General features: G+C 32.5%; 1 protein-coding gene across 1 annotated transcript; it reads right to left on the bottom strand.

Moving 5' to 3' along the window:
• Window positions 1-2,827: 2,827 nt before the first annotated feature.
• Window positions 2,828-4,953, bottom strand: LOC148606132 (colostrum trypsin inhibitor-like). The gene is made up of 4 exons (XM_088545224.1): window positions 4,936-4,953; window positions 3,933-4,082; window positions 3,367-3,543; window positions 2,828-2,974 (listed from the first exon to the last, which is right to left on the bottom strand). Exons 2-4 carry the CDS (start codon window positions 4,072-4,074, stop codon window positions 2,970-2,972), a joined length of 324 nt encoding a protein of 107 aa, XP_088401350.1. The 5' UTR covers window positions 4,075-4,082; window positions 4,936-4,953; the 3' UTR covers window positions 2,828-2,969.
• Between the last annotated feature and the right edge of the window lie 7,895 nt (window positions 4,954-12,848).

The raw sequence follows: 12,848 nt of genomic DNA, 5'->3' as shown, positions 1-12,848 counted from the left end.
GTTTGTCCATCAGTCTTTCCATGCTGTTCACAAAAAATAATATAAAACCTATTTCAGAGGTGAACATTAATGATATACTTTCAAAACAGCTTATGTTTTGAATGGAAAATGTTTTCAAGAAGTTTATAAAATTCAGGACTCAACATCAACTATCAATTATTAACAGTTCAGTAGTTACAAATTGTCATAACTGTATTACACTTACCATAGAAAATAATACTGGCGAACCTGTATTGTGATATCACAATTACAAAAATGATTGAAGCTTATAGTTCTTTAGAATTGGGACCAGATGGTTAATGAGAAAAAAATAAGAATTATTAGATTTGTCATTTCTTTTTTTTTTATTCAGGTCTGTACTGTTACTACAGAGAAAGTATATACGTCATAAATGGCCTCCATTTTTTTTAATATTTAGAGGGTTTAACGTGTTCAGGGACAAACGAAATCCTGTCCTAAAATACTTCATTTGACTTATATGATATTCTAGTTTATTTTTGTTGGATGAAAATAAACTTTAACACATTTTTATTTGTATAGACATGTAAATCTCATCCAGTCAAACAGAGATGAAACTGAACATGCGGAATCAATATAAAATGCCCTAGCAAATAACCTACATGTATGTTTTAAGCAACATTTGTTTTTTTCTCATTTTAAATTTCATTTATTAGAATCGGTCTTTCGGTTTTTATTGTGTCGTTGTTGTGTTCAAATCACTGCCTACATATTTGTAGTTTGTACTGAAAGTATGCTTTGAATTAGCTCTACCAAATTTGTATGGGTCGACTTTGTTGGGTTTTGATAGACAGTTTATTTAATTTGTTTTTCTTATTTTTCAAATAATGCCAGTGTATTTACAATTGCAGGGAAAAATTGTTTGTATAATAGATAAATATTATTACGGCAATTTGTATTTTCACTGCTTATCTGCTGAATTTTTATTCATAATATTATCAATTATAAGTAAAGGATCCAGGAAAGCTGCAGCTTTCAATTATCTTCCATGAATAAAAGATTACTACCTCTAGGTAGTTTTAAAGTTAGAGACAAAATGTAGTTACCTTGAGCGGTTACGACATCAAATTAACAGTCATAGGAAAGGCAACCCAGTATGATATTGGAACCATGGCCGAACAGTTGCAATAAAGTTTATCGGTGTATAGGCTGTATTCTTTTCGCTCAATTTTCCTATTCTTCTATATGTTACATTCAGTAAGAACCGACTTTCATCAGACCAGTGCACTCTGCTCAATGTCCATACATTCCACCCTAGTGTCGCCAGGCACCACGTCGATCGGTTTCTGCTGTTATTTTGCTCAATAAGTGGTCGTTTGATAACTCTCCTGAATTTAATCGAGCTGTTGTTAGGCAATTCCTATGTGTTTTGGTAAACAGGGGTATATGAAACATCCATTAACATTTCAAGGCTGAACTTTGAGCAAATGGATGGCACGGTGCCAACCGACCAGTTGCTCTGTCTGTTGATTAAGTGTTACATGCTATCATCCTGATCTCCGTAGGTCCTTACGTCATTGGTCGGTGAATGTTTTCTAACCAGTCGACTGACTACTATAGTTTCCCCTGTTTGGTTTGTAAAACATGCCAGCGGAAATTATTTGCCATCGTTACGCTACTGATATCCCTTTTTTAACCAAGGTTAACGACAATGAATTTTACATCAATATGTTTCGATTAAAAATACCGAACTTCTACGGACGAAAATTGTGGAGGTTGAGTTATACATCGAAAGCATGTTGTACTCGCATTTTAGTTCCGCTTAATACCTTCCCGTCACTTGACTGCATACATATTTTTAATCATTAGTATATAGTTTTACTGTTATTGTTTCGATGTTTTGGCAAAACAAATCTATTCCACAAAATACATGATTTTATCAAGTCTAAGCTATATCCTATTTTTGGAATCAATGCCTACAATTTGCGATGCAAATACACAGTTATTCGCTTAGTGAGATTCATACACATTCTCTACTCTGATATCTAAAGCGAAACCGCTTATACTAAGCCTAACACCCTTGACCTTTCGGTTAAAAAGGCTCTTTAAGAAGACTTTCATTAACCATGTGATATATATCGCTCTAGATAATTTGCCCCACTAAGCTTTATTATTGCAAAAAAAAAGATTATTCAGAGCTTTTCTAATTACTATGTCTTATCTTCGTATACAAATATTGCTTTGTCATCAACTATGTAATATTTGCTTGGTAAGATATCTGTAAACGTGTCATTTTATTTTACAGACAGTATGTCGATCTGATTTATTGAAAGGTACGTGAGAAACGGAAAAGGGGTGTGAGAAATCAAACTATGATAGAAACACAACAATAGTAAAAAAATACTTAATTAATAATTATATAATATTATATCAGAAAATAATGGTTAAAAATTAATTTTGGAGAGTCTTAAGTCTAATGGATTGTACAACGATACGGATAAAGATATTAAGACGGTATAATAAAATATATAATGAGCAAAGCAAACATTTCAGTCAACAAATGACCTCCTTCAGTGCCTTAAATAAACTGAGGGTGTATGACAGTAAATGGTATGTTAACACAACTCATTACCTAATCAGGTGAATACCTGTGACGTATCAAATTTTATAGACAGTTAACAAAGATCTTGAACTTTATATATATATTTGTAATTATTATGTAATCTACAGGGTTTACACTTTAAAGCTGTAGGTAGAAATTGTGGGTTAACAGGTGTCTGCCGGTTTTTTTTTAAAAGTGTATGCATTTATCACAAATTATCTTTTCCGTTAAGCACACAATTTAATGCCGTTCCAGTAAAACACAATGGAAAGGAAAAAGTCAACTAACTTTATTTCAAACGTTTACAGTAATGACTACAGTCTTATTCTAATAATTTGAACTGTACATATCAATGGAAATAGTACAATTTCTTATAGTTTAAATGATGAAGACAGGTTTTTTGGGATACTTAATCTGAAAAGATAAAGGAAAATGCCATAGATTTATTCATAATTGTGTGTACGATAATGATTTGCAATTATTTAACTATCAGTCACAACGTATGTGGAGCGTGTAGAATTATGTAACAAATTTTAAAGTTTTAATTGGCTGAGTACTATCATTGAGCATATCTCGAGTCAAACACCCTAGTTATTAAAGTGCTTGTATTGATATTTGCAGTGACAACTGTCTTAACCCCCTTTGGTCTGACAAAAGTGTTAGGTTAAGAAAGGTTGTTGGTTAATCAAAGTTAAAGATATATTTGAATTGATATAAATGGACATAAGTGCGTGGTTCAGACAGATTTCACTGTATGAATTTTGTCTATTCACTTCCTGTTATCTGCTTTAAAATAAAAATGTTACCTGACACGTGCTCATCGTAACAGGTTTTCAAGCATGCATCCTTTGTGTTAAAATTATTGTCATTCCCATCACAGCCACTAAAATCAAATGATTCACATGTTCTTTCTTCGAAGTTGTAAAACCATCTCTGCCTATGATACGTACAGCTTCCTTTTCTTAGTGGTTGGCTACAAACATCTAAAACCGTAATAAAAAATATAATATGGCAAAACATAAACTGCTTTACATGTGTTCTGTAACTGGAATTATTACAACCAAATTTGCATTTGTGTTATACCTCTAAAAAGTGTTGCAAGTTTACATTTTAAGTAAGATCAGGAGTTTGTTCACAAAATTTGTGATTGTCTTCTTCTTTGTACAAAATGAATATTACCTTTGAAATATATAAAGATATTAGAACCACGAAAGTTGGCAATACATGTTTCAATGAGAATATCGTATGACTTCAACGTCAACATTTGTCAACTATCATTACATAACAAGGTCTTTAATGTCACTTACAAATACTGAATAAGAGGTTATATTGTTTGGTCATAAAATGAGCCTTATTTTAACACAATACTTACAGTGTCGAGTTACCTTCGCATCAAGTTTACCAACTGACTTCTTCAAAACATGGTAGCCAGGGAAAATGTCAAGGACAGATTCCTTTTGCTGAGGTAACCCAAATATAATTACAACTGTTGCAAACAGTATAATAAACTTCATCGCATATTCTTTAAAAAACTAACAAAAATCATACATGAAGATTTAGATGATTACATACACGTGCTTTAAGAACGAATGAAATTTCATTTTCACCTCAATATAAATAGAAATAGTCAATGCAAAACATGTACAAAAGCCTATAATTAAACCATAAATAAATAAGAAAATGAATGTATTTGAATGTTATTTAAGTTTGGATTTGTTTATAACAAAAGCCTAATTCTAACAAAAAGGGAACAGGGCCATGTTGCTACAATATTGATTTCATCACTACAAAGTTTTATTGTCGTCATCATGAACTAGTGGATCGTTACGGTGTATCCATCTGGGCATTGAAAACTAATTTGTTCATGTGTCATAGGTTTCCTTTCCTCTTTCGTCTACCCCGGACTTGACATTTTTATGAGCAACTCGGCGGGTGTTTCAAGAAAAACAGAGAACGTTTACCTTACCGGTGCAGCTGGTCTATAGTTTATAGCAGAGTCCGAGTTGCTCATTTGCTATTGTTACCTTGTATGTATGATCTTATTTACTTTATGGTTTTTGTTGAGTATGTATGTTTTCCATGTCTGGTCTTTGTCCCTGAAATGCATTCTTTTGATTACTGCTATAACCTTGATTCCCTGGATTACTCTTAATAAAAAAAGAAAATTAGATATTTTTAGACTAAACATACACTAGTCCTCCAACTACTGTATTATTATACAGTACTTCTCCAAATATTTAATGCAATACTTCTCCAAATATGTTATGTTTAATTAGACAACAATTATTACAGAATAAACATAAAATATATGTACTATCATATATGTATGTAAATCACATACTTGCAGATTTGGACAATATTTAAATACAACTTACCAATCGAAGCTAAATAAGTTGCAAACTGTATAAAAGCTTTATTTCATTCTTAAATATATAATCAAGTATGCATATACATATTTGTCATGCTAAATGTCCAATCAGATTCAGACTCATTAATACGTATTTCTGTAAATGGACATTTTTGTTTTGATGTGATGTTTGTTTTCACTGACTTAAAAGATTTACTGACGCATACTGTTAAAGTGGTTAAACACTGCAGGTACGTCATAAAAGGAAAAGAAAGTATTCTCGTTCGGCAAATCATGATAGATTTAGCGTTAATAGTTTTGTTAAAGAGCAACCACGGGATTGCTCTGTTACAACAAGCATGAACTTTATATCATCAGAATGTAATGATACAAGAAATGAGAACAAAATGACTATTTTACGTGTTACTGATGGATTAATATATTTAGCTGTTTCATACTGTATTGAAAACAAATATAAACACGACTAATTCTTTTCAAGAAAATGACACAAAGTTTCACATGTAATATAACGTATTCACATGAGGAAATTTACATAAGGACCGTAAATTAAATATTATGACATTGCCTACATGTAAATGATTAAGAATTTTTTTTTCACATTTGATAGATAGGTCATACATGTACGTAAGTTTATACATATCTGTGTTGTTTGTTTATTCTGCATTTATTATAATTTCAAATTTCCAAAAATTAGATAATTAGATATACAAGGATAATTGTCAAGAGGTATTGCCATTACGATTCATTTGTTTTGACGCATCCGTTCAGCCCTGTACTACTTTCCTAACAATTGTCCATTGTTTATCTCGACATTAACTATAAATTACGTACCAGGTTGTGACGTTCTCATAGGTTACAGCTGAATTATTGTGATTTAATCTGGAAATTCCCGGAGATTCTTTCACCTTCCAACCTTCCATACCCATAAATATTAGTATTAGTTTAAATCGTTTAAATCGTACTAATTTTGTATTATCATCTTAATCAAATCGATTTGAAATAGTATAATACCAAATTAACCATTGGAAAAAAGGTTTTGAAGGTATGAATAGAAAACAGGCACACACAGACACACAGACTCTCTCTCTCTCTCTCTCTCTCTCTCTCTCTCTCTCTCTCTCTCTCTCTCTCTCTCTCTCTCTCTCTTTCTCTCTCTCCTTGTAAAGTAATACTGAAGGCGCAAGTTAGGAATTATCTCAGTAAGAGTAGTTATAATATTTATCATTTGGTTGTTTTTGTAAGAAAATCGTCTTGAATCATTTGGCTCATTTGGTTAACTATCCTGTTTTGTGTAATAAATTAGATAAATTAGTCTTAGTGACAGTATAACAAAAAAAAATAAATTCAACATTGACCAGACATGATAGACTGCTTAACGGTTGATGAGTGTCCATAATGATATACAGCCTTTAACTCCCCGCATCAAAAACAAACATCTGTATTCACAATTACTTAATTACCATTAATTAACAACACCTCGTTTTTTGTGTCTTTTGATTTAATAGTTGATCACAGGGTTGATTTTTTTGGTCAAAAGTACCCTCACCCCTGCACAAACACGAATGTTTGTATTTTGTTTTCAGATATGTCATGTTTGTAATATAATTGATACATTCGTGTTCTAGAAAAAAATCTCATTTTCTTCTTATATATGATAAACACAGAAGAAGCTTTGGATTATCACCTTAGGGCAGACAGGTAAAAATGAATAATTTAGAACATTTTCATACCTATAAAGCAACTTAATGATACAAATTGAAATGTGTAGCCTTTTTGGGGGGTGTACCACATATAACAGAATAAGCATGATTCTACCAAAGAATGCTCCTTTATAGATAATGTATTGATGAATTCCATTGAATAGGAAACATAACTTATATCGCCATTTTAGAAATATTTTACGCTAAAAAATACCGACTTTCAAATACACTGCTAAAATCTACCCTAAAGAATTATCTTAAAAAAACTTATAAAGACCGTTTTAAGTGTCCTTTTCCGGATTTATAATTTCCATTTCACAAGGTTAACTCAAACCTAAAACTTACGAAAAAGGGGAGGATTTCTCGTTTGCAATTGGAAAACAATAGAAAAAGCAGGTATATTTTCGAGGTTGGGACAGCTTGTTGTCTTTTATTTGTTAATAAGTTTGTATTATGTATCTAAACATTTAAACCTAAATGCGACATATTTCATGGTTGGTTTTATTTTTGTATTTTTCCAGCACTGTCCTAGGTTAGGGGAGGGTTGGGCGCGCACAAACATGATAACCCTCATATACCTTATGTGCCTCTCCAATGCAAGGAACCTGTAATCCAGAGGTTGTCGTTTGTCATGTTTTTTGTTTTTTTTGTTTTGTGTTTTGACTATATAAATTAGGTTGAGTTTTGTCTTTAATGAATAGTTATGCTTCATTTGTTTTTACAGATTGTTATTGCCAATCATTGAAACCGTCAGGTGGATGACTGTCTAATTGGTAATCATACAAGTTCTCTAATCTTATATATACAAAACTTCTAAGATATTTAAAAACTAAGAGAAATTGCGTACATAGATTTTGAGCGGTATATCAGCAATGAAAAGTGCAGGTAGTGAATGATATGGGATTTTCGAAAAGAAATGGTTTATGATGATTTGAGTCAAAATTTAATCAAGAACCAAGTTTCTAGCGGAAATCAAAAGAATGTAACCCAAGGACAAAGACCGGACATGAAAAACAGACGCAGGCAACAAGGAACATAAAATAAACAAAATTATAAATACAAAGTAACAAAAGTCAATGAGCAACTCGAATTCCACTACAAACGGGCAGCATGGACAAGGTACACCAGTAGGGTAAGTATCCTCAAGTCCAGGTTAGAGGAAAGGAACATTATGATACGTTGAACAAATCAGATTTTATGGTGCAGATAGATAGACCATAACGATCCAAGAGTTCATGATGACGGCCATAAAACCTATGTAGTGATGATTTCATTCTTGTAGTAACATTACCATGTTCCAGAAGCCTAATTTTAAGTAGTTTAATTCGATACAAAGAATCTTCGTAGTTACCACAAGTTCTGAAATACGTATGGGTTGTGATACAGAAACACCATACACAGTTTCTGAATAAATATAGCCACAAGTGAATGATACGGAACGAAAAGTCATCGCGTTTGTCATATAGTTTGGTCAATAGTTTTCATTACCACTGATCCCTTTATGTAGGTCAAGATATGAGACGGAATTCACAGTGTCTGCAGTATCCTTTATCTCAAGTTATTTTGGGTAGATGAGATGGATAAACACTCGAAACTGGAATAACAATAACGATGTTTAACGATAATAATTTATCTATACAGCGGAAAAGTAGATTAAAGGATCCAGCGAAACGATAATCATTCTTTTTGATCAGATTAGCTATAAAGTCAGCCTTATAAGAATGAAGGAATAAGTCAGCATATAGAGTAATTAAGGAAACCAAGGTTCTAGCGGAAATCAAAAGAATGTAATCCAGGGACAAAGACAAGACATGGGAAACAGACATATACAATAAAAAGTAATTAAAATCAAACATACAGAATAACAAATGCAAATAAGCAAGTCGGACTCCATTAAAATTGGGAGCATGGACCATGTGCAACGGTAGTGTTACCGTCCTCTGCTTTTCTAGAAACAACCGCTGAGTTGCTCATAAAAAGTCCAGAAAAGACGATAGACGAAAGGAAAACTATTACACGTTGAACAAAACAGTTTTTATGGCGCAGATGGATACATAAAGATCAACGAGTTCATGATGACGGCCATACAACTTGAATAGTGATGACTTCAATCTTGTACAATGTAGCAAATTAAATTTGTTCCATTGAAATTTCCTTCATTTATCTACCACACTGAACAAATATGTAGTCAAGCTAAACGTCCTCCATTTAAGAACATCAAATACGGTATACTTGAGAGATAATTTGGAATAGTTTTTTTTGACAAAGTATGAGAGATTTCTACAAAGAATTTCATATATGTATCAACTACAGTCTTTTTTCGAGTAGAAGCGGTATATAATGTTTTTGAATCGGTATTTTAACTGAGTACGAGGAATACAAGTATAATCTGTTGAAAAAGCATAGGTTTTTATGCCATTGTATTCTGATAGTAATCTTGAACTTAAGGTAAAAAGCCTGTAGCCGTATATATTGAAAAAACTTTAATGAATAAAATGATGTGTATCCTATGAAAGCTGACCTTATGTGTTATAACTTGCCTACAGATGCAGTGTCTTTAAATATTTAAATAATGCAAAGAAGTTGCAGATCAGAGAAGGGAATTTCTTTCAATTGTTTAATCTTCAGGTTATGTATGTTACAATACTTTAACCATACCCGATCATAGTTCACACGTACCTTGATTCTAAGAAGGGTCGGTTGATGGTTGCATGAAATATTAACAAGCTACTTTCGTTTCAGATAAGTGACAAGAGGGAATTTAGACATTTTTAAAGAGGTTCTATGATATCACTTGCTCAGTATTGCTCACATTTTGTACATTTTTTATTAATCATATTAAAGGGAGGCTCCAACAACCAGAACCTTTCTCTGGACGCACCACTTGTTAATTCTCGCCTTTGCAGACGTTTGTAAATTGGTCATGAAACAAGAAAAGTGTAGACCTTATGTAGTGAAATGCTAAAATTCCATAGCTATTGTGTTTTCAATTGGAAAGATGTTTATACTAGGAAAGGTTCAGCTCCGGAATGAGTGAATGGTTTATGACATTTTTAAAGATATTGACAAAAGATGAAAAAAAAACTCATTTCCGTAAATTTCATGTGAAAATTCTTCGAATTTGGATGTGACATCCAAATAGTTTAAACCGGCAAATGCGGTGAAGTTAAAAATAATCATAATTACTTGTTTGCCAAAATTTAGCCGTACCGTTGAATGTTTGAATGCGAATAATGACATCTATTTAATCAAATATGAATGCATTAAAGCTGTCAAAAACTTTGTCTATAAGTCTTCATATGCTGTTCACATAAATAATTTCAATTTATTTCAGAGGTGGACAGTAATGATATACTTTAAAAAAAAACAACTTATGATTTGTACGGAAAAAGTTTGAAAGAAATGTAAAAGATTCGTGACGCGGCTATAATTTTCAATTGATAACAGTTAAGTACTTACAAATTGCCATAACGGTTTACCATAAAAGATGATACTGGTGATCCTATGTTATGAGATTACAATTACAAAGTAGATTAAAGCTCTAATAGTTCGGAAGCCAGATGGTTAATGAGGGAACAATAGGAATTTTCTGATTTGGTTTTTTTGTTATTCATTTTTTTTAAGTCAGGTCAGTTCTGTTCTTTTGGGAAAGTATGTTAGTCATGCGACATTCAAGAAGATCGATCGTAAGCAGACCAGTACACTCTTCTCAATGTCCATACATTAAACCTCATCACGTCAATCTGCATTTGCGTTGCGCAATACATGGACGTATGGTGATCCTCCTGGACATCAATCGAGCTGTTTTCATTAGATTCCCTACTGTTCTGAAAGACAAGACTGGCATCTATGTAGCATCCATTAACGTTTTTAGGCTGAATTGGTTGCAAATATCTTGCACCGTACCAATCCACCTATTGCCCTATCCCTTGATTTAACGATACCTGCTGTTATCTGAATCCTCCTTACGTCATTGGTCGGTCTATGCGTTCTAACCTAGCGACTGACATCTGTATAGTGGAAGCCAAATTTCTTTTGTATTTGTATGTAAGAATGTAAGGCATACCAGCGCAGTGCATTCTAATAATTTGCTATCTTTACAATCTTGATATCCTTTTTCTTGAACCATGTTTAACGACATTTTACATCAACATCATTTGGTTTGTAGACTCCTTTTGTGAAAATTGTTTAGTTGACTTATAAAGCGCGTGTTCCACAGACAGTTTAACTCCGCACAAGACATTTCCATCACATATGGCTGCATACATCATTTCTATCACGATCAAATGGTTTCAAATTGTTGTTGTACTCTATTGGCATATTCAAAGTATCCCACAGCATATACCATATAATTAAGTCTATGCTACATCCAAACTCCGGAATCGATGCATGTATTTTATATGCTTAACACTCTTGATCTTTCGGTCTTTAAAATAAGGCTTTCGTTGACCATTTGATACATATACATCATTGTAAGGTACTTTAGAGCGCAAACATTTGCAAATAATGTAAATGTACGTGTTTTCGAAGGACACCGTCTGATTTTATAGGATATGCCATAAGAGGATTTGCAACGGAATGCTGATATAGCCACTACAAGTAAAATACATATAAAAAGTCTACCACTTTTCTTAGAATACAATCTTACCACTATTTTGCTATTGAAAATGCACGACCTGGATCAACACTAAGTGAATGGGGCATAAAGAACGGGAAACGGGGATTGGGAAATTATACGTGTGATATATACACACACAACAGTAGTAAACAAAGTTTTACTTTATTGATTAATTAAATAGTATCGTATTGGATAAAACACTTATGACAAATCAATTTAGTGAGATGAACAACCAGTATTTATTACGGAACTGGTAGATGATAAATATGAATGCGGCTTTGAAAATAGAGAAATTAGGAGAGTGGACCGTTCATCCCACGGGACGGCTTTATCACATTTTTGTAACATCTTTTTTATGGTAAAGGATATACATATGATTTAAGTTTATATATTGTAATAATTATGTACTGTACCATCTACCATTTTAAGTTGAAAGTATTAGGTTTCTAAATATCCGCCGCCTGATTTTGTTCGAAAAGTGCAAGCATTGACATGTAGCCCAAAGTAACTTTGTAATTAAGCACGTGATTCAACATAATTCGTTTTATTGTTGTATTTTCCCACCAGTGTCTAAATTAAGAGGAGGTTTGGGCGCTCGCAAACACGCCTAATGTGCCCGTCCCATGCAAGGAACATGCAGTAAAGTTGTTGTTTGAGTTAGGGTAAGAGTTAGGGTTAGTGTTAGGTTTTTTTTTAATGCTCACGGTTATTCATTTTACGTTTTCTTATAGTTAAGGTCAGTTTTCATCTTTTATGAATGGTTTCACATATTTTTTTCTTGGGCCTTTTACAGCTTACTTTATGGTTTTGTCCATCATTGAAGTCCGTGTGGTGACCTGACGATGTTTAGACGTTCGTCGCTTGACATTAAGTGAATGACTAGCTCATTGGTAATATTGTACAGACATAAAAGTAATTATTTATCACCACTTTTCAATAAAAGAGTGTATTTATCGTTTATGATATTTTATTCAATATCTATTCTTATTTATCCAAACAATATTCATGTTTTAGGTGGTTCCTGTTAAGCAATGATACTCGCTTATTGTACATGTATGCAAATAATAGTTACCTGTATAATATACAATGCCAAAAGTAAAATGAATTTGTACATTGTTGCCATTTAAATAAAGGGCATAATACCGTGAACAATATCTGACAGCGAGAGATCGAGGAGTACAACAGTGTAACTTGTACTTGCAAAGTTCAACCGAAATTATTGTTAAAATCCTGTATCTGTCATTAGTTTTATTTCGACCTTAATATGCAGATTATATTATTTATAAATGACACAGAAAAATACAGATGAATATATATCTTTTTAAGTTGACAGTGGAAAGTGGTTCCTACCCATATCATTGCGCACATTCATTCATTTGTACGACACATGCGTTCTTTTTTAAATGTATTGGTTTAAGATGATAGATATTATCTGATATTTGTTCTAGCTGAATATCAATCGCTCAAATTTTAACTAAAGTGATTCCTTTATATTTACCTTTTATAATTATAAACTATACCATATTAAGGACGTAAATGAAAGCACAGTTCAGATGTACAATTCAGCTATAAAGCATATTCTATTCTTATAAAAGAAAAAGA

The sequence above is a fragment of the Perna viridis genome, chromosome 9, assembly GCF_037379345.1.
Source record: "Perna viridis isolate PV_CMFRI_1.1 ecotype Kerala chromosome 9, ASM3737934v1, whole genome shotgun sequence".
NCBI lineage: Eukaryota > Metazoa > Mollusca > Bivalvia > Mytilida > Mytilidae > Perna > Perna viridis.
This window is presented reverse-complemented; position numbering and strand designations above follow the sequence as displayed.

Excerpts from the sequence above, each read along its gene's own strand:
- LOC148606132 (XM_088545224.1), bottom strand. The coding sequence starts at position 4,074 with ATGAAGTTTATTATACTGTTTGCAACAGTTGTAATTATATTTGGGTTA. Across the intron at positions 3,544-3,932 it reads TGCGAAGGTAACTCGACACT|ATGTTTGTAGCCAACCACTA; the intron begins GTAAGTATTGTG and ends TTACGGTTTTAG.